Consider the following 23,388-nt stretch of genomic DNA (forward strand, 5'->3'; position numbering starts at 1 on the left):
TTACCCCAGTGTCGTCATGGTAATGAACGCCCACCACATTCCTTCCATTGGTCCTCTGAATGGAGACTTCGGGAACTCTCTCGTATTGAAATAACAATCCTGAAGCAAACAAATGAAGGGTTTGAACTCTCACTTCAACTTTAAACAGCCTCTGATTAACGTAGGTCAAAGCCAGGGCATGGCTAACGTTTTAGGAGAAAAGATTCCGCAATCCGACATTTTTAAAGATTGCAGAATCCAGGATAGTCAATAGGATGCAGAATCTGAAATTCAAGATGGCGGAGATCGTTTACTACCCACTAGAGAATAGACCCACTTCCAAATCAGATCACGTGCCATCCCCATGAAGATCTCATATTTCTTTCTTATCAGTAATGCTTGAGAAGATACATGAATACGGGTAGGGGTAAGGCCCTTCTTGCCTTTATTGGCTGGCTGGGCTAATGCTGGAAAAGGGGAATGATGGCGAATCAACCGTCATTAGTCCTCTTAGTAAAATACATGGATAGAATATGGATAAGACTAAAGAAAATATCTTTTACTCAAGTCATGCAAGTGGTTCAGTATAAAATGGAAAATATATTGCATCCAAGCCTAAAAAAGGTCTGTTGGGGCGGGGATATTTTCCCGGGGGGGGGGGGGGGTACTCCCTTTGTTCAGGTGGTAGGGGTGACCTGGCGCTCCTTTTATGGTTGAAAATGTTCCCTGGGGATATTTTGCACTTTGATATTCACAGCCGGATATCATTACTATCCCTAGCAGGTTTCAGGTTAATCCAAGAGACCATGAAGGTCATGATTTCTTGGTTAATCCTAACACACTTACAATCTTATATTCTTCTTATTAGCAGATTTTGAACTCACCAATATCCACATTAAAATGCCCGCAAAAAAGGCGGAGATGAATACAACAATACACATCGGCCACATGTCAATCACCGACCATACAACCATCCTAGCAGTCGACCCAGGTTCCGGTGCCATTGTCATGAACACAGTTCCCCCAGACTCTACCAATGGGATGAACGCAAAATCGTTGTAAAACAACTGTTGCTTGCGACCATGGACAGGAAAGCTAAACTCCGTGGTAGAACGAATGGCTTCTTTAACTTGGTTTTCCCCAGGCTTGGCAGCGAAACTCACCGCACTTGAGTTTTGAAAGTTTATTTCAGTTTTAGCGTGTTCTGCGCAGTCTCCACAACACGTCTGAGTAAGCATTTTCAGGATTGAAGGGAAGATTCCAGAAACATTATTGCTCATATATGGAGGATTGATCCACCAATTGGTGTACATTGATTTGTGACAGTTACAGGTTTCTATGGAAACAAAACTAAATGTATTTTAGTAGAATGTAGAACACGTGATCCCGTTGTTACTGCGCATCCTCGACCGACTGTCGCTGAGTCTATTATCGTTCCCTGTTTCCTATCTTCCAGTACTATGAACCACTAACCTCAATGTAGCTTTAGATGACCTACCTGCATAGATAGTAGGACTAGACACTCCATTCCCTTTACTCGTAAAAGCCACCACATTGATTGAATACACAGTATAAGACGTCAAATTTTCTAGAGTGACATCAAGAACACCAGGGTCGAGAACCGCGACTTTCTGGTCACCGTGCAGGACTTCATCAGGGTTGCTAACTGCACGGTATAACACCTTATAACCTAGTAATATACCATGGATATAATACTGATCGCTGATTGGCTGCCAGCGTACTGATATTTTAGTAGGGCTTGTTTTATTGGATGCTGTAACTTGCTCTGGAGGCCAACTGGGAACTGAAAAGGAGATGTACAAAACAAATAAAGATTGATGTGTTGTGAGGACTTTAGAATGTCGACGATGACGATGATCATAATGATGACAATAACGACTAATAATGATCGTTGCGGATGTCTGTGATGACGATGACAATGTGATAATGACAAATGACAATGATGATGAGAATGATGATGGTCACAGATGTCGATGACGATGATGTCAATAATGAGGACAGATGACCATGATGATTCAACTTACCATCTTCATCTGTCCGTACGATCAGCTCGTCACTAACCGTTCCCAGTCCCATTTTAGTGAAGCCCATCACTCGTACTCCATAATCCATATATTTATACAGATTCTCTAATTCCACCTCCAAAGTTGTTGGTCCAACTTGAGCCACAGAGTACATGTCCTCAGTGACGTTTAAAGAGCGATATAGCACCCGGTATCCCAGTAGAACCCCGTGCGCATAATGTGGTGGAATGTGAAGCCAAGTGACTCGCAGGCTGCTCGAGCTAGTGTTGTGGAAAGACATTAATGTTGGAGGATGACTCGGCTCTGGTTGTGAAAACGAGAAAACATAATTTAATTGCTCAAAGTAAAAGTATTTTTTAGGTACCACAGGGAACCCGGTTGCGGATCTTGGGCATTGAGTACAAAGTATTCAGGTGAGATTCGAACAGAAGTGGCACATGGCACGGGGGTACTCAGGATGGTATTCAGGAGAGGACCTCGTAAGTCATCCCCCAGCTACCACGTTATCGGAGGACAAAGACCCGCAAAATTCTCAAAAACATATTTCATACAAATAAGATAAAAGACCGCTTGCGTCTCCGTAATTTGATAAAGTCGTAACATTCTGGGAGCTGTAAAGGGCTCAAAAAGCAACAGAAGCACACGAGTGCACTTCATGGTCTTGTATGCTTTTCTTAAGCTCTTTTAAGATCCCCGCATGTTATAACTTTAAAAATATTTATTACATATACTGTATGTGCGCGCTCTGATTGGTCGAAACGCCTGATAAACCGTGTCTATATCAGAGTATATCACAGAGACGCGCGCCGCATTTCATTTTACACAAATACTTTACTTACTATCCTCTGCTGTTCTTGCCGTCACTACGTCTGATAAAGACCCGTCTCCTTTAGATGTAAATGCTAGAACACGCACATCATATGCAGTAAATTTCAAGAGGTTCTTTATCTCTGCTGCCCTTGTTCGACAACTGCATTGCTTGGCTATGAATGAAGCATTATCGTTTCCTGATATCTTATACAAAATCTTGTAACCTAGGATGATGCCGTTACGATCTTCTCTGGGGACTGGGTTCCATTGAACTAATAGTATGGTAGAGGAGATGTTTGCCACAGTCAGGTCTTGTGGAGGAAGACTGGGAACTAAAATGTTCGATGTGTTGGTTAAATATGCCCTTTGTAGTAACAGGTCACGTGACCCTAACCACAGTAAAACGAGCAGTTGTGTCAAAATGAACACTAAACTAAATGAAAAGAGTTCGAAAATATTAACTCATTTCGAACTTCAAAAGAGATTTCGATCCTCAAGAGAAGGGAATTCTTTTGTTCGGATTCCTAGAAGGGGAAACACCGGAAGTGGAATGCTTTTTACATCCTTACAGATAATTTATTTTCGGAAAGAAAAAAATATATTGGTTAGCCCTTCAACATGAATATTATGAAACTACTCTATTGTAGTAGACCCAAAAACGCAAGCTCTGAAAACGAGAAAACAAACAGGACAGTCTATTCTAGCTTCCGACAACAATCCCCCCCAAAAAATGTTGGTACTCAAGCTAGACCAGAATGCACCATGGAGACATGATCTTACCATCTTCATCAGTTGATACTATTGTTCCTTTTGATGGTTTTCCTTCTCCTGGTCCATTGAACCCAGCCACTTGTACAACATAATTCCTGTACATATTTAACCCTGTAATATCGGCTTCCTGTGCGTCCGGTCCGACGTCCAAACTCTCGTAATCAGATGTATTGGTGGTGGTCGTATCCTTATAAAATATACGGTAACCTAGCAACTGACCAAAATGATACTCTTCGGGTATTGGATGCCACTTGACGTTTAGTGTCGTAGAACTGGTGTTATACACGCTTATGATACGTGGAGGCATGCCGGGAACTAAATAAAAACAAACGAAACTTGATTATGACGATCGGTTAAGCTAAGGTTAACCTTATTTTAAGTCGAGGAATAGAGAACGATGTCTCAGTCTCCAGAGCGAAGGCACGTGTTAAACGGATCAAGAGCACAGCACAGCACAGCACAGCACAGCACAGCACAGCACAGCACAGCACAGCACAGCACAGCACAGCACAGCACAGCACAGCACAGCACAGCACAGCACAGCACAGCACAGCACAGCACAGCACAGCACAGCACAGCACAGCATAAGCATAAGCATATAAGCAAAGAACAGGTTAAATCTTCAACTTACCATCTTCTCCAGTTCGTACAATGATCTCACTCCATTTCCCAAGTCCCTTTTGGTTGTACACAGCTAACTTGACTGCGTACAGGCTAAATTTTTCCAATCCAGTAAGAAAAACTTGATTGGCTGTTGGTGCGAGATCCAACATCACGTTATCATTGATTGTACCATTATAAGTAGAATTAACTCTCCCGTACATCATTTGATATCCAAGTAGTTTTCCACGTAAGATGCTTTTCCCTGGCGTGTTCCACGTTACGGACAGCATTGTCGTGTTTGTGATTCCAACTGTTAAATTAGGCGAACCACTGGGAACTGCGAGGAGTGAGAGAAATTTTTGAGTATTAATACATGTATATACTATATGATACCTATGGTGATCTGAAATCTGAAATCTAAGACTGAGTAGCACGCTGCAAATTGTAATAATATATCCACAGCCCAACAACGTAGTTTCCTTTTAGATTGGAATATGTATACCATTAATGTACCTTCGAGATAGAAATGTGATTTTTCGTATTTAGCTTTTTGAAAACATGAGAGTACAAAGATCCCGTTCGCGTTTAGTCTTGAGATCGCCCATTTCAGATCTCCGACTGACAACGTATGAATTAGGCGTATACTAGTTATATACCATGGTTTTGAGCACTACAGTACGCTCGGGAAAAAAACAAGTCTCGTGTTCTTAAGCTTGCTCGTTCTCTCGTGCTCTACAGCTTCCAGTGTGTTTATATCACAGTACAGAGGCATGCGCGCGAGTTTTATATTCCTTAAGTACCTGCGTAATCAGTATTGACACACACGGGAGACGTTGCCAGTCCATCTCCACGTCTACTGTAAGCTATAACACGAATACAATACTTGTGATACACCAGTAGATTGTTCAGTTCTCTAAGGTCAGTTTCAGCATCATTAACGACAGTACTGTAAGAGTTTCCCATCTCGTCTGTGTACAGAATGTGATAGCCTTCGACGTTTTCTCGTTTGGCGCTTGGGACCCACGTTACCATGATGCTTCGCGTGCTGGTATTGAACGCCTTGACTTGTAGTTTATGATCTGTTGGGACTGGAAGATTCAGATAATCCTGATTACTACATCATGTATAATTGGTAATTCATTAAAATGATCTTCAATTCGATCGAAATTTAAATGAATCGATTTTAGAAGAATGAAAAGGTATTGCTATAGCAACGCAAAGCGCCAGTACCAGTGCTCGTGTACCTTCTTTTTGATAGGGAATGCAAATCAAAGCACATTAGTGTAGAATTGACATCATTCAGTGGCGGATCTAGGGGAGGGTTTTGGGGGTTGCAACCCCCCCCATGAGAGCCATCATTATTATTATTTTCATGACAACACCAACAGTATCGCGAGTTTTTAAAACAGGGGTGCCGAACACATTTCGCTCGCTTTTTTTTCTATACGTCGTGTGTGGGACCTAAAACAACCATGCTCGCCTGCAGCAAATAATCGTCTCCCTAACCCTTTGGTCTGCTATATCTCTCCACCACCTCAATCAATGCTACAACCCCCCCCCCCCCCCTTTGAAAAAATCCTGGATCCGCCCCTGTCATTGATCACATAACACTGTAGGAGCTGACTGCTCGGCGGTGCTATCCACGACCCTGTACGCCCTACTAAATCTAGATCAAGAATAAATTGATCTTAATCAATACAACGACAATACACCAGTTTCACAATCGCTGTTTTGAAGACCACAGACTCACTTGCACAGGATTAGCCTTGTTTATTAGTCAGCCAATCACAGACGCTATCAAAAGTCCGGGAAATAACACATTGGTAAAAAAAAAAAAAAAAGAAAAACACATTGGCATTTTTCTCCTTGCACATTCTTTACATTACAGTTGACTTTTGCAGAATGATTTGCTCTTAAACGAGGCTAAGCCTGAACACATGATCCATTAGTCATAAAACACAGCACGCAGTGTTTACCAAATGAGAATCGAGAGTATTCATCGAGTTTATTCTTACCATCTACGCTGTTAATAAAGAACGACTTGACAGGCATCTCGTGAATACGTCGTTTAATCTGCAAAGCGTCTTGTAGTTTGATAATCCCATCATAACGCGACGAGGAAAAACGAAACTCCAATTTGCACTGGATCCCACTCGACCTATAAGTCAATATCAACAAAGGGTACTCTTGTCATAATTCTTGATTCAAAATATTTAACATATGAGAATATTTATAAAATAACTGTTAATTTTATCATAACAAGAAGAGGAAAAACGAAACTCCAATTTGCTCTAGATCCCACTTCCTTTTCAGTAAACCTGCCATCGTGCATCCTTTTGTGCCTCTGTGCCTCTTTGGCAACTATAAGAGTAAATGCATTAGTTTGTTCTTTGTTATTATAACTTACCCGTTGATCGTTATATCACTTGGTTGACAAAAACTGATCACCACTTCTTTGAGAGCTGATTCCGGGCCGTAAAGTTTACTGAGCTGCAAACAACGTCGATTTAAAGTATATATTAATCAGTACTGAAATATCTCCATATGCATAGTATTAAATAATTCCACTGAACACAATATAGGACTGCCCAGCGGGCTTCTTATTACTATAGAATTATCTAAAAGAACCGTGTTTTGTTTTTAGAACCAATAAAAAGGGAGATAATGCGCATGCGCATCTAAAGTAGACGAGGCATAAAACTACAAACCTTATGAGGTATTTGTATGTTAAATGTTATTCCCACATGATCATATGAACAAGAAATCCTTATGATTCTTATTCCGATTCCAATTTCGACGTCATAGCTTTGGGCGTAATGTTTTTCATTTCAGATAAGGTGTCATTACCTGGAATATCATTTCTTAGTTAAATGGTTGTGCACGAGAAGACAAGTGGATAAGGATATAACTAAATCAAGGGGATAACACGTGGACCATACGCCCAAGCTAAGGCCTAATGTCTACTGTTATTGCATCTTTTAGTTCAAACTAGTTGTGAGCGCCCATCTTTGAGCGCCCTTAATACGACGTCCGATACCTACGCTACTGTGAACCAGCTCCAAGAGCGCAACTTGAGAAAATGTGTTATAATGTGGTAAACTTACATTCCACTTGACTTTCTTCGTGTGTTCTTTAAACGCCTCGGCCGATGTCTCGTACATTTCTGGTCGAAATACTTCATCAGTAAAAACCATCGTTGAAACGAAGGAAATATCTGGAAAATAACAGAAACAGAAGGCGGTTACACTAATTTTGCAGCATGAGAGCAAACGACTTGTGCAAACTCATTGCAGCTCTTCTCTAACACTCTCACTGTGTTTGCATATGTTAATTTTGCTTGTACTCAGCGGCAGATGTGAACCACAGCCATCAGCCTTTTAAAAGTATCACTGGAACTATGTGAGTTAACATGAAAGTGAGGATCCATGACATCGTTTTTACAAGGAGACATGATAGAAGCCGTTGCGGCTGCTCTGGTAATAGAGTGCCGTTGAAGTGATATTGGAACCATTTTTTTTTCTTCATTAATAAAACAAAACATTTCTGTGAGAAGACTGGTAAAGCGTGGTTCACAATTGCGTAAGATTCGGAATCAAAAGCTTAACAATGCTTTTTCTTTTTTCACACCGGTGATACATGCACGGGTGATAAATGCAACACCGTTGCTTTCGATTTCGAAGCTTGTGTGAAAGTAGCTTCAAACCATTTAGTTCATCATCGACGAATATACTTACCCGGACAATCTTCATTATTACACGTCTTGATTTCTTTGTTTGGACCGAGTTTTGAACAATTTTTTCCTCCATACGATGGCTTCGGGCTATCACACTTCCTGGTTCTGCGCGTTCTTCCTCCACCACACGTCACTGAGCATTGACCGAAATCACTCCACTGTCCGTACGCCCCATCAATCGGGCACGGATCAGTATTACAACTCCGTGTCTCTTTAGGGGGTCCTAGACGGGAGCAGTTCATTCCACCTTCTTGAGCAGGCGGATTTGTGCAGTTTCTGGTCCTTATCTGAATTCCTCCTTGGCATGATTTTGAACAAGTACTGAACATAGACCACGAACTATACCCTCCATTAATAGGGCACTCTTGTGTATTACAAGCTACTGATTCCACAGGTAGCCCAAGACGCAAACAATCTCTCCCGCCCCCTATTGGCGCGGGATTATCACACTTTCTATTCCTAGTTTTGATTCCTCTGCCACAAGTTTTACTACAAGACGAAAACACACTCCATTCGCTGTAGTTACCATCTACTGGACATATTGTAACAAAACATTTCTGTGTTTGCTCTGTTCCTCCAAGATGGGAGCAATTTAGCCCTCCATACTGAGGCACAGGTTTAGTACAGGTTCTCGTTCTCGTTCTAATTCCATCACCACAAGACACTGAACATTGTGAATAATTTGACCATTGACTATATCCTCCATCTATTGGACAATTATCAACATTGCAGGCTAGTCTATCGATATAGTCCCCGTAGCGGGAACAGTTCATTCCTCCGTACTGAGGTTCAGGATTAGAACAAGTTCTAAATCTAGTACGTACCCCACCCCCACAGGTTTTACTACAGAGCGTGTACTCTGACCAGGAAGTATAGTTACCGTGGATTGGACATTTCCTTAGGAAACAAGGCATTGATTCTTGAGATGGACCAAGAACCGAGCAGCTTATTCCACCATGTTGAGTTGGAGGATTTGTACAGGTTCGTTCACGTATTCGTGTACTTTGGCCACAAGATGCACTACATGAGGAAAAGTTACTCCATTGTGAAAACCCACCATCGACTGAAAATGAAGACAAACTACAGAGTTAGTGGAAAGCAGGTAGACGATGAAAAATCAACAGTGGCAGCCATGTTGGAAGAACTCCCCGAGAGCTGCTATCTATTAGGAATGGTGGCAAAATATTCATCGTGAATATCATCCAAGATGGCTGCCACTTGGTACTAATGATTGTAAGCCGTCCATAGTGAACATCATGCACGATGACTGTCACTTAGAAATAGACCTAATTGTAAACCAGCTATAGTAATTATAGGCCATATTATGGTTCACGTGCCACTTAGGAATTATTGCAAAACATGCACTGTCAATATCATCCAAGATGGCTGCCATTTAAGAATGATTGTAAACCATCCAAAGGGAGTGTCATCCAACAAGATGGAATCTGGAACCCGGCTTTTTGGGGTGAACCCAAGACTGATTAACAATATTCAGCATGACAGCTATTTTCAGATATACAAATAAGAGCGAACACTAATTAAAGTATATCAATGAACCTACCTGCTCTGGCGTCCTTGATGTAGCACAAGTCTTGTGAAGACAGAACGTCGTACCAAATAACCAATTCATCTATTTCTAATTTACAGTTTTTTAACTGAGCATAATTCGATCCGAGCCAAAGTTGATTCTGTGCAGGGATTATTGAAAACTTATTGGTCGTTTCAGTTTGCTTCAAATAAGGCTTTTGTTCGCAATTTAGTAACACTTGGACAGTATCCGCCATTTTGTTCCACACCAGACTGACATGAACCCATTCAGTGTAGTTCCAATAAACTTCGACATTTCTGCTAATGTTTCTGTCATTCACTTCAAATCCAATTTTATTCTTTTTCGCGTAAATTGTAGAACCTACTGATTCCAAAGTCCTTGATAACTGAAGAATAACTTGATAGAATATTTCACTGATGCTTGATGCATCTAGCTTTAACCAGAACGAAACGGTAAACCCATGCTTACAGATAGACGGCTCGCTAAGGCAAGTCCCGGCAAAGTTGCCGAGATTAGCTCCTGTACTAACGACTCCATCTAACTTTAAAGCATATTTACTGACTCCAGGTATGGTTTCTGCTCCTCCATATACATTACTTTTTTCGTAGCCTGTCACATCTTTGAGGTGTTTATTGGTATTGATGGTGTTGAATGACCAGTAATGTGCTGACGATTTATACCACGGATCATGACCTAAGGACAAAAATAAATCAGTTCTGTGTAAGCAAAGCAATAATTAGATATTGAATACAAATTGTTCTTGCTTTGTTTAAGATAAAGTCATTGATAATATGGTACTTTTCTTGATATTTCTATCGAAAAACGTCCTACAGCTTTTGATGTTTTTTATCAGTCATTCAGTAAATTTTTGGCGGGAAAGTAAGACGCGTCTGCAGTTTGAGAATAGTATTACGCATGCTGCGTTGAGATGTTACCGCAGGTCAGTCCTAAGTTTGTTCTCGTCATTTATATTCCTTAATTATTAAATTTTTGAGATAATGGACGCGCTAATTGGTTGGCTACCGTGTTCATATCAGGACAGAGACATGTCCTCGCACAAAATTGCTCAAAAATATTTTATAAAAACAATATAAAACGAATAAAAACAATAAAAACAATATAAATACTAATTCATATTTAATTTATCTCTGTACTGTGATATAAACACGCTGGGAACTGTAGAGCGCTCGAAAAGCAAGAAAAACCCTCGGCTACTTGTTTTCCTAAGATGTTTTCACTCATGCTCTACAGCTCCCAGCGTGTTTATATCACAGTATAGAGACAAATGAAATACGAATTAGTATCATTATAATATACCCAACAAAATTACTCGATTCTGATAGGACGAGAGGAGTACAATTAAATTCCAAATCGTAGAGTCCAATTTTGAAAACTTTTAAAACATCGCTTGTTTCTATAAATTCCAAATTGCTCGAGATCGTGCGATTTCGTACACTAATTATATATAAATAAATTGAATGCCTAGTTTTAGTATAATTTTACACTTGAATATATAGTTTCGCTCGCTGTGATTGGTTGAGCGACCAGTGATTATAATGCCAACGAGTCTGTTCTTTAAGAACTCATACTTTGTATTTACAAAATCCTCAAGCCTGCCGCCGGGTGCTTGGTCTATGAATTATCCTGAACCGTCACACTGTGCCAGTGAATTTAGTATAGGAAATCGCTCGTGATCTCGAGTACAATTAAGGATTTATCGCCTAAAGACTCGTCCAATTTTGAAAACTTTCAAAACATCACTCCTATCTATAAATTCCGAATTGTACGAGAAGATTGTGCGATTTTTTGTTTATAATACGCTCAACAAAATTGAGCAACTTAATTGGGACTCTACAGAGTACAATTTGGGATTTAATTGTACTCCTCTTGTCCTTTAAATCATTTTTTAAAAGCATTTTAGAAAATATACAATACCTCAGACAAAACAGGAGGGTGTGAACATCCCTCGGCAAAATAAATCAGTTACGACTTACTACTCAACACAAACGCACTTTAAACTCTTGTCAAGAGAATATAAACTAAGTAGTTCATATTATTCTCTTGCTCTTGTTCCAATCAAGAATTTTTTCCTAAAAAAATAGCCTTAAAATTATTATGATCTCGTTTTTATAAACAATCCGCTCGAAGACGGAAAAACTGGAATATCGAAAAGAAAAGCGATATGTTTTTTCTGAACTTCTGCCGCAAAGACCCCCCTTAGAAGCGTGAGGTTATATGTCGAAAACCACAAAACAAGTAGCCGTGAAAATAAAATTGGTTTTTGATTAATAGTCATCGACAATTAGTCGATAGAAGCACATAAATTCGATTTAAAGTCTTCGTCTTGAATTGATATCAAAAAGCTTAGAAACCCTTATATTTTTGGGAAAGTCGGTCTAGGCAATTTACTTTAATCAACGATAAACGTGACTGAACATTGTTTTGTTTTTCTTGTCTAATTTGTCGGAACTTGTATGTGGGATTTTTTAGTATTGTTCTGTGGTTCATAAAACCGTGAATAGAACAGGTCGTGTTTATATAAATAGACGTTTTTAAAGATTAAAGGGACTACTAGCACCAGCGAGATATTTACGATATCCGATATTTACGAGTTTTTATGATACTTTCAGCTAAACTGTTATATAGTAAATAGAATTTTCACCTTTAAACGGTTACAATATTTGATATTTCATTCATAGCAATTATAAAGTATTTATTGAGTTTTAAACTGAGTTAAACTAGCCAATACGGACAAAACTAAAATAGCATTAAAAATACCTTTTTGTGGTTTGTGGTTTGAAAAACCCTAGCAACATGTTTGGTGTGTTTTATCACGTGAAGAAATATCAGTTCATTTCACAGCAATAGAATTTTTCGAGGCAAAGAATGAAAAAGAATGAAAATAAAGAATGAAAATAATAAAACGTATAGAATGAAGGAGAAAAAGAGAGAAAGATAGAAAGAAAAAGAAGGGGAGAGAGGGAAGAAGAGGCGAATAGCGTGTGGGATATGTCGTAGTTAAGCGACAAAAAAGCCCATTAACTGTTGTTAGAAAGCACAAAATGCCTCGATAAAGTTACCCTTTCAGAACAAAAGATTGATTTGGTTTTATTCATATATACTGATATAACCTATACCCATTGAGCTCTGTTCAAGTACGAGATAATACACAGTAGCAGGTAATTAGCACTAGTCATCACTTGAATCAATGAAGATCTTTACATCTATTACTTTAGAGCTCCTTATCTTGCTCTAAAATTCCGATTTTCATTTACTGAAGTATCAGACTAAATTATGTCACTGTATTTAGTTTTTTTATTAATAGAGAGCTTAAGATTCTCGTTTACGACAAACGTGAACCGTCAGTTGACGATTAAAAATTTCTTTAAAATAAGTGAAAAGGAATCACAAAAATATCCAAGTAGTAGATAAACAAAAGAACACTTGTCTTTGTCGAGAAGGTTTGCAAAAGGTAGAGTGAAATGTAGGGAAACGATAAAAACGTGGTCAGGTTTGCCCTTTGCGGGAAGGAAAAACGGGAATCTTAATCCGCCTATTCTTTCAACCTGAACTCGATATTATCGTACTATATTCAATGGGACATTATTCATTCAAGATAATAATTGAATGAATTTATTTATTTACTCGATTTGGAGTAAGATTTAGAATGAAAAAAGTGGAATGAAATAGGACTCAAGTTTATCAAGTATATAAAGGCAATAAATGATTTGTATCCTGAAAGATTTTTGAATTATTTGCTTTTATAATTACCTTAGAGCTTAAAGGAAAAAAAATGCAAACTCAAAACGCGAAATTTAGAAAAAAATTACTCATTTTGAAATGAGAAAACTTAGTGACAACAAAGTATACAACGAACTATAAGTAGGATAGTCAATATTCGCAATACAAAAATAATATTTAATATATAAATTGAAAGACTGATTTTGAACAAGTATTATAACGAGGGTAAACGTTTGCAATGTTTGAAGCGCTAATTGCAATTAACTATTTTGATAGAGATTTATTTTCTCTTATTTTGCCCCGCAGCTTTTATACCAATTTCAAGTAGACAGGGAAAAAGCGGTTATTCCTGGTCACTCCTTGGGAGTGAAAATATTTGAACTTACCAACTATCTTGCTGTACGTACTCACAAGACCCTAGAAAGATAAATAGAGCATTGAGTTATGAGAACCCGCGTGGGATAAGGCCGAAGAATTAAATGAATGAGTCTGCCTAACCTGTAGAGAAAATGTAATCAACGCCAACAGAGTTATCATGGTCTTTCAATCAAGAACTTATTCAGTAGGATGGTGGGAATCCCACTAGTCATGAGCTTAAGACAGCTTCTCCACAACTTGCATACCGCGAAAATATCAAGGCAGCTAAGATAAAAAAATACGAATTAATTATTTATTAGTACAAGAACGAATGTAATTCCATACCAGTTATGAGTCTTTAACCGAAGGAGGCGAATTGGTCAAGATGATGATTTTCAAATCTGTTACAATCTTGATAATCTTCACTGGACAGACAATAAGTGATTTTAGTTGAAAATCTTCGTTATATTGTGCACTGCTGCAGATGTTTGTATATTTTTGGTTTTGCAATAACTCTATGAATAAATTTACAGATAGATAAAAGAGCTAAGAGAATGCTTTCTCGGTTATCCAATGAAGTTCACTACTATAGAGAATATATATCAAACACGTCGATTTTTTACGAACACTTTTTTCAATGTATCTGAAGTAGTTGTAGATGAATGCTGGCTTCAATCCCCACTGAGCCGGTAATGGGGATTAGGGATAATGAGATTTACACATAAAGCCTGACTTCACATCACGATTTTAATTAGAATACGAACGACGGGAAACATCTAGGAATAACTATCAAAGTATAGAATAAATTGTTTATGTTTATTTTGTTTGTATGTATACAATTTCCTGTGTTTCATCTGTGGCAGGAATGCTAGCAGGAAACTAGACTAAATCATAACTTTCCTACCTTTTATAATTAGGTGAGAGTGATTGTTTTAGAAGACATTTGATTGGAAGGAAACCAAATTAAGGAACCTAATGAAAAAAGAAAACAATCAAAAGAAAAAAGAACTAGAAAAAAAGAAAAAGGTAAAGATAGAAATTAGAAAATTATAAAACGAAAAGCCAATGAAAGATAATTAAGAGAAAAAAGTGAAAGGCAAAAAGAAAAGAAAAGAACAGAACAGAACAGAAAAGAAAAGAAAAGAAAAGAAAAGAAAAAGAAAAGAAAAGAAAAGAAAAGAACAGAACAGAAAATAACAGAACAGGAACAGAACGAAAAGAAAAGAACAGAACAGAACAGAAAGAAGAAAAGAAAAGAAAAAGAAAAGAACAGAACAGAAACAGAACATAAAAGAAAATAAAAGAAAAGAAAAGAAAAGAACAAACATAAAAGAAACATAAAAATAAAATAACAGAACATAAAAGAAAAGTAAAAGAAAATAACATGACATAACATAAAAAGTAACAGAAAATAAAATACAAGAAAAAATAAAAGAACATGAAAAGAAAATAAAATAACAAACATAAAAGAAAACTAAAATAAATAAAATAAAAAAAAAATAAAATAAAAAAAAATAACATAAATAAAATAAATAAATAAAAATAAATAAAAATAAAATAACATAAATAACATAATAAATAAAATAAATAAAATAAAATAAAATAACATAAAATAAAAAAAAATAAATAAAGAAAAATAAAAACATAAACATAAAGAAAATAATAAAATAAAAATAAATAAAATAAAAATAACATAAAATAAAATAAAAAAAATAAAATAAATAAAATAAATAAAAAATAAAATAAAATAACAAAAAATAAATAAAATAAAAAATAAATAAAATAAATAAAATAAATAAAAAAAAAATAAAATAAAATAAATAAAATAAAATAAATAAAATAAATAAAAAAATAAATAAATAAAATAAATAAAATAAAAAAAATAAATAAATAAAAAAAGAAAGAAAAGAAATGAAAATGAAAAAAGAAATAACTACAGACTACAGCCTTCGTATTTTAGTAAGCTATCCATATTCTTCAGGGATTAACGAGAAAAGGTAGGATTAACAATATCAAACAAGGATTTAGACATGGAATACTGAAATAAATATAATATAAAACTCATTTCCTTGCATCTCGTCGATTGTTGGTTCAGATCCTCAGTTGTTTGTTTAAAATAGCTTGTCAAATCTTAAGCTGATCACAGTAGTTTTTAACGGGATTGTAAAAGTGATTATCGCACACAGTGTGCATAATATTACGATTAAAGTTTGGATTCGATTGAAAATTAATCAATGTACGAAGATTTCTAAATTAAGTTGAATGTTTGGTTCCCTTTGTTACAGTTGGCACAGTTAGCACGAATGAACCATGCTGGCCTTGCATCTCATTATCCGATGGGGAATTTCCAGTTAACGTTTAGATTCAACTGCTTTTGAAAACGCCTAGCTCGTTAAACAACAAGTGGGCTAATGGCTCAAGAAAAAAAGCAATTTTTGTTTGATGGTCATAAAGATAGATACTGATAAAGAATAACTAAAGATTGAATCAAACTATTACGATTCTCTAGTTCAATCAGGGAAGAGAGAAGGCATGAATCATCGGACACCTCAAGAAGTGAGTTATAAGCTGCAATCCAGAAAAAAGGTTTTTGTTGATGAGAAAAATGTTAAGAGAAAAATAGCAGAACTAAATAATTGCATAATGATAATCGTTCAAGAGCCTCAGGCTGCGTGGTATCTTAATCTCAAGATTTCATTTTAGCGACGCACTAACGACGTCAATAGCTCTCGGTATGTAACAGTAATATAGGCTTGCCATCATTGGAATAGTACGGTAGTCGGAAATGCTACATAAGAGTGGCGACTGAGAAAACACTTTTGATCTGTTTTGCTATGTTTAGATGTCTTATAATCTTTGAAGAAGCATTTGCAAATCCATTATTATTAAAATTCTTATTGAAAAAATTATTTGTTTTTTCGATTGTATTCCGATTGTCTTCTTTTTTATCTCTTTCTTTCTGTCATCTTTCCGTTTTTATTTCTTCCTTCTTTCTTTAATCTCTTTTTTTGCTTGTTTGCTTCTATTTTCTCTCTTTATACTTTCCCTTCCTCCTTCCTCCTTCTCCTCCTCCTCCTTCTCGGCCTTCTCCTCCTCCTCCTCCTCCTCCTCCTCCTTCCTTTCTCTTTTTTTCTAATTTATCTTCTTTCTTAAGACATATAGATGGACATGTTCTTCGGTACATCATAAACATTTCTATTTCTATACTAGTATGAGGAAAAGTTCACACTGACAAACATCAGCATCAAGACAAACACAAGGTTAAAGTGTAACTCGGAATCATTAAGCCAATGCATAAACATAAGCATACAAGGATTCAAACTCTTCCATATTCTAATACTTATGCCGTGAAATTTCATGCAAGTGCGAAGCCTAATTACAAAAACAGGAAAGGCTTTGTTAAATCGTGAACCAACCGTCCCTAACAGGTAGCAGATGAAGACAACCGCTGCTTTAGCAATTAAAACTGTCTTGATGCGATGCACTTTATGGTGACTTATGGATTAATCAGAATATTCTTTTATATCCTACCGGTATTATGTTGAGTTTGGCTACGAGAATTTTTTTCTTAGAAACCATTTTATTATCTGTCTAAGCGAAGCTCGCGTCGCTTTTTTATTTATTTCCTTAGGAGTTTTTCCTAAAAAATCAGATTAGACTTTTTTTTACATCGTTGGAATCTTTAAATCTTTCTTCATAATTCAAAATTACTAATGCTGTCCATTTATTTTTGTTTTGATAGCGAAAAACTGTTAAGTCATAAAATAAATTTCGATACATTTTTACTTCTTCGGTTTAGAAATTTGTAGATAACAATAATTAAAGAATAAGATATTCTAAAACGCTTTTGATAGCTTGAAATCTGCGAACCTTTTCTATGGCTTACATTTCTTTGAATCCAAAATTACTAAAACTGTCCATTTTTCTTTGTTTTGAAAATAAAAACAGATATTGACAAAAATACCTCTTCTGATACAAGAAAGTAGAAATGAATAGAAAAAGTGGACGGGAAAGAAATGGATTGGAAAGGAATTGAGAGGAGGAACGAGGAGAGGAAACAGAAAAAGTAAGACGAAAGATCAACGCCGACGCCAGTCCTTTTAATAAAATGCACTTAAAAGCATTATAAAATGAAAAAAAATAGATATTAAAAAAATGGATATAAAGATAGATTTTGGAGGGAGAAAAACCGGAGAAAAAACCCTTAAATCAAGGAGAGACATCCTAAAAACTCCACTCACATGTGATAACGAGTCTATGAATTGAATCAGACATCCCCGAGATCCCTAGACTACTAAACTATATTATCGACGACAGCTAGCTATGAACTTAACTTAAAACTACTGCTTTAATTAAAGTAATGCTATATAAAGTCTAATCGTAGTTTGTAGCTTACCTTGTTAACATGGACCACGATAAACCCCAACATGAAGTTTTCGGTTGGTATTTTGCATATTCATAAAGCTATTGAAATAAAATGAAAAGAAATTATGAAGTATTGGATTCTACCTCATGCGATGATACTATAGGCTGCGTTCATAATGTATGGCAGGGGGGGGGGGGGGGGGGGGGGGGGAGGGGGAGGGAGGGGGGCAGGAGAAATTGAGGGGGGATCGGGGAAAGTTTGGTAGGAAAAGGGTGATGATGAAAGGGCTTTTGATTTGTTTTTAGTCAGTATAACTGTGAAAGAGCTTTTAGCTTGACAAATCTACGTCATGATTTACCTAAAAACTGTTTTCTGTTAAGACAAGAAGCGGTGCACGGAGATTACTTCGAGAAGCTAGTGTAATTAAGAAGAAAGTAATTTGACTTAATTCTCTTCCTTTCCCAGGATCTCCGCATAATCCTTTTTCATGAATCCTTCCATCTCGTTTTCCATTCTCTTTGCCTTTCTGCCCTACATCTATTCTTTTTCCTTTTCACCACTTCGCGCACTTTATCCAATTCTTTTTGAGTCTCACTATTCTTTTCCCGCTTACGAGTTATTCTAATTCATTTTACCCTGCCATATAGTGTGAAGGCATTTATCCCGTGAAATAAAAGATACTAGTCAACGTGTGATAGTTAAATAGACACAAAAGAAAACAATGGAATTAGGGTCTATTAATGTGTATTAGTCTAATATCTATTTCACGGGTTTAGTGACTTCACTCTACCCTATAGAACGGTTGTTGGAGCTAAAGGAAATAGCCGGGCGATAGGAAGGAAAGAAATTATGGACAATCAACTAAACACGAATAATAGAGGAATTTCGCCTTTGGCTCCAAGAACCTTTTTTGAAATAGGTGTATAATGGACCAAGGAGGAAAAGTTGGAGGAAAAGAGGGAAAGCGAAACAAAAAAGATGGAGACGTAGGAGAACAAAAAGAAAACAAGAAGGAGAAAAAGAAATAAAACCAAAAGAAAAAAAAGGTAAGTTATTGTGTGCGCTATTGTCAAAACTAAGAAAGAAAAAACTAATGATGTATCATAATGTATACACTGGCACCTATTTCAATAAACGTTGTCATCGCCAAAGGCGATAGGCGACAGGTCATTACGTGGAATACAAACAACATTGAATCAGTCTCAACGCTAAGGTCCATATTCTTGACAAGAATAAGAAGCAGAAACACAATTCATTCGAGCTATTCTTGGATCTTGGAATGACCAATCGCCTATGGCTTTTCGCCTATTGCCTATTGCCTTTGGCGAAGACCACGTTGATTGAAATAGGTGTATTCAACTCCTCATTTCATATTTGAACACTAAAGACCTGTATGGCTTCGAGTTCTTTAGTAGTGAGTCAAAACCAAACATATTCATAGTAAAATAGATATATAGTTTTTGTGTGTCTGGAATTTTCTATAAGATATAATGTGAAAAAGATGTGCTGGAAAAGCTCTATGTTATGGGAACCTACAAGTGTGCCCACACTAGGACAGAAAATCCCCTGCTTTGCTTTAGATTGAACTTAGTGTTAAAAATGAAATAAAAAATGCCAAACAGCAGGAAAAGAGAGAAGTCCAGATACTTGATTCCCAAGAGAGTCAAAAGACAAAAATATGGCGGCCATTGTGGTGCCGAACAATGGATGCTAATGAGAAATCTTTTGTTAAATGGCACCAAAATGGCCGCGATGACGTAACGTGCAATCGAAGAATTCCAGACAAGAATACAGTGGAGCCTTTGTAATACGGACACCGAAGGACCACAAGAAGTATCCGTAATATAGAGGTGTCTTTGATATAGAGGTCGGGTCTATGAAACAAAGAATGTATGGTGATCTTGAAAGGACCTAAATACTGTCCGTAAAATATAGAGGTGCCCGTACTGAATACAGAGGTGTCTGTTATATAGAGGTGTCCGTACTAAATACAGAGTTGTCGCCTTAATATAGAGGTCTGGTTTATGAAACAAAGAAGGTATGGTAATATAGAGGTGTCCTCTGAATAAAGAGGTATCCGTAAGGTGTTCCACTGTAATCTCTAGTGTCTAGAAAGTTTTGGTAATATTAATGCATTTTCGATAGAGAGCTCGTGTTGGTCGCTCACGTTTTCACTAGAGGTTACGCGACCAAAATTACACAAATCAAGACTTCAGAGAAAGCAAAAAAAGGGCGGAAAACACAAGTAAAAATAAACTGTTTTAGCTTGGGCGGATTGCGTAATGTTTTCCCAATTCAGACCACGTGTCATTCCCTAGAGTGTCATTTCTTTGTTTAACGGTTGTGCATGAGACGACACATGAATACGGATACAACTCAAACAAAAAAATCTTTTCTCAAGGGAATGAAATGTGGATTGAAATGGGAAACAAAATAAAAAGTAATCGTGAAATGACTATTGGCCACGTCTTTAAATGTTAAACAAACTCCCAAACGTTTGCAACTTCAACATTACGAAAGAACGCACGTACTTAGAAAAATATTTTTCTGCAAGTTTTTTAAAATCTACAACTATGTGCAAAGAACTAGTTCTAAGATATAATAAAAAACCGAAACGTTCAAACAAAACATACTCGATTAAACCCTTTTTGTGTTAACGTGAATATGATATTAAAGTTTTCAACATCATTTTTCTAAACAATCAGTACTTAGAAATGAAGTCAAAATGATTTAAGCTACCGAGCGTTGCTATTATATTTGTTTTCCAAAATAAAAGATGTGTGTGATTCGGTAACAGAATTAAGGGAAATGAAAAGAAGTTGATAAAGGAATAGTAAGTTACTCTGGAAAAATATAAAACAGTTTTAGAGTACTTATATTAGTTCTAGTAAATGAAGGTTAAAGCTTTGCATAAAATAATATAAATATTTTGCAGATTATGGAAAACTTACGCTAATAACTCCAAATGTTCCAGAAACTTCCGACTGTTGAAATACGATTTTTCCAGAATAATCATGGCATAACTGGGATGTATATAGCACAATAAAACTTGTAATATAAGCGTTTTGAGTTGAAGGCGATTGTACGAGGTTAACTTTATGATCTTGACTGAATCTGTCCACTGACAATAACAAACCGAGTAAATAACAAGATTTAACATATCTATAGTTAGAGATAGGAATACTAAGAGAGGAACGAAAACAATGCGATCCAATATTATCACAGATGCACAGATTTGATTGGATCCAGTTGAGGTTTATTGAATCGAGAAGATATAAAACTTGCCAAACACAAAAATATAATTGAAAGGCTTTAATCCTTGTTATGGGAAGAATAAGTGGCGTGGCTTCAAATGCCATTCATGCCGTTTCCTCGTACTATTAAACCTTTTCAGAGTTCATTCGTGATACTTGAGATCAAAAAATAAGCTAATTTTTGGACAAGTTTGGAATTATGCATCCCAACTGTGAAATACCATGGAAATCTGTACCGAAATTAATTCATACAGAACAGTCATCATAACAAGCTATCCAACATGCGTATGTTATATTTAACAGGATAAATTATGTCTTAAAGTAGTTTTTATCTTGACTGTCCTATAGTAATGTCAGTCTGTCTCACCTACGAGTAATTGTAGGCGGGAATGTAACAATAATAATAATAATAATAATAATAATAATAATAATAACAACAACAACAACAACAACAGCAACAACAACAACAACAACAACAACAATAATAATAATAATAATAATAGGAAGTACTTGATGAGCTCATTTAAAAATCTCAATGCGCTTACAAAATCTAAAAAACGACAAAACTAAGAAAAAATGAACTATACCTAGGTAAAATACTAATGTTCAAGAGTCAGATGGCGACTGAAAAGGTAAGTCTTGAGCGCGGTCTTAAATGATAAGACGGACGGGGCTAACCATGCTCAGGTAAAGAGTTCCAGAGTTTGGGTGCAGCGAAGGAGGAATGCCCTCTCGCCATAGTTGATCGTGTTTGGACGGCTAGAGATCTGTAATAAGGATTTAACAGAGGTGCGAAGTGTGCGGGTAGGACAGCGAAGCTTTACAAGATAAGATAGGTAGGATGGAGCTTGGTTGTGGAGGGACTTGTAAGTAATGAGTAGAATCTTAAATTCCAGTGGAGGTCGAGAAGAATAGGAGTAATATGGTCAAATCGACCAGCTCCCACGATCAGTCCAGCCGCAGCATTCTGTACCCTTTGTAACTTAGTGAGTTCGGTGGAAGGCAGGCCGTGAAATAACGAGTGCATTAACCAACCGCTCGAGTGCAAACTTTACATAAATGACTTTCCGCTTAATATCATCTGTATGGTCGCCTTCTTTATATTGAAAAATACAAAATACAAGAATCAAGTCGAGTTGGGCAAGTCTCTTACTAATATATCGTCGACGCGGGCATTTTAGATCTGTAGTTAGAAATTAATCTGCCGGGTTTGCTTTTTGATTTGGAAAACAAAAGAACTGATGACTTCCCATTTTCTAGTAATTCGTTTTTTTAATTACGATTACACAAAAGTTCTTTGTGCTTTTTTGACAAGAACCTATGTACTATTTATCTACTGATAAGATTTTTTCATTTCAAGTCACAGATGAAAAAAGAAGCAAGAGAATGAGTGAAAAAAGGAGCTTCAATCCTACCGTTTCAGTAGGAAATTTGATTTGATTAGATTTGATATGATTATGAATTAAAGTGTGGGGTTGTTTTGTTTCACTTCGCTCAAGATTCTGGACAAAAACAAAACCTTTGAAATCACTTCAATTACCAAAAACAAAATAACTTATCCATAAACACTTACCTCTAGGAGCTCTGTAGTCGGCAAATCGACGTCTCTAAGAGGAGTAATTTAAATTAACCTGTCTATTACAACGGTTTTGAAATATTAACAAACCAATTAAATACCCAGAGTAAACGAAGATGGTACGTGCGCGGTTTGTGCTAGAAATTCAGTGTATGTTGGCTTTCGCTCAGCATGGAGTACATTGCTTTGCTACGTGACTGACAGTAAGACAGGTATTCATGCCAATCCCCACCGTGTTAGTACACTATTCTGGGACATTTTAGTAGATATCAAGATATTTTCAATAATAATTTAGGTTCCGACAGTGTTTTTACGCATTTTTTTCCATTGGACTTTCTCGACGCAAAGTTTCCGTTAAGAAAAAATCAACAATAATGAAGGCCTAGAATAAGAAATGTTTGGTAAAATTCACGCTGTTTTCGTTTGTTAAAAGATCTTTCTGGTGAAAACCGGAATACTATACTTAATTCGTTATGAAGAAAATCTATCGCCTTGTTCACAGGCTATCGTCAACAAGAGGAATGTCCTTAGAATTCGAATTCGAAAAAATGTCATAGCTCTACTTGCAAGAGATCACGTTTGAGGAGCATCTCCAAGGAAACCA

At 36.6% G+C, this 23,388-nt stretch overlaps 1 protein-coding gene across 2 annotated transcripts; it reads right to left on the reverse strand.

Moving 5' to 3' along the window:
- LOC116290049 (uncharacterized) lies at nt 1-22,869 on the reverse strand. 2 transcript variants are annotated; one of them, XM_031697024.2, is made up of 18 exons: nt 22,782-22,869; nt 17,985-18,052; nt 14,493-14,560; nt 13,730-13,873; nt 13,618-13,648; nt 9,503-10,183; nt 7,943-9,004; nt 7,313-7,422; nt 6,616-6,698; nt 6,224-6,366; nt 5,009-5,296; nt 4,237-4,545; nt 3,615-3,920; nt 2,864-3,166; nt 2,025-2,327; nt 1,478-1,783; nt 864-1,315; nt 1-99 (listed from the first exon to the last, which is right to left on the reverse strand). In XM_031697024.2, the coding sequence occupies exons 4-18, from the start codon at nt 13,766-13,768 to the stop codon at nt 1-3; spliced, it is 4,515 nt and encodes a 1,504-aa protein (XP_031552884.2). In that variant the 5' UTR covers nt 13,769-13,873; nt 14,493-14,560; nt 17,985-18,052; nt 22,782-22,869. The 2 variants fall into 2 exon arrangements, with proteins under 2 accessions (XP_031552884.2, XP_088893121.1); XM_089036995.1 differs by lacking the exon at nt 1-99 and having other exon boundaries at nt 1,265-1,329.
- Between the last annotated feature and the right edge of the window lie 519 nt (nt 22,870-23,388).

This window comes from Actinia tenebrosa, unplaced genomic scaffold, assembly GCF_029948245.1.
Source record: "Actinia tenebrosa isolate PJP-AT-01 unplaced genomic scaffold, QUT_ActTen_1.0 PGA_scaffold4__44_contigs__length_22323623, whole genome shotgun sequence".
NCBI classification, from domain to species: domain Eukaryota; kingdom Metazoa; phylum Cnidaria; class Anthozoa; order Actiniaria; family Actiniidae; genus Actinia; species Actinia tenebrosa.

What these genes read in the sequence shown, in the direction of transcription:
- LOC116290049 (XM_031697024.2), bottom strand. Translation starts at nt 13,768, where the DNA reads ATGATAACTCTGTTGGCGTTGATTACATTTTCTCTACAG. An exon ending in TGTACGAACTGGAGAAGATG is followed by an intron (nt 3,921 to 4,236) that starts GTAAGTTGAAGA and finishes GTTTTTATTTAG; the next exon opens with TTCCCGGCATGCCTCCACGT. An exon ending in GGCAAGAACAGCAGAGGATA is followed by an intron (nt 2,328 to 2,863) that starts GTAAGTAAAGTA and finishes TTTCACAACCAG; the next exon opens with AGCCGAGTCATCCTCCAACA.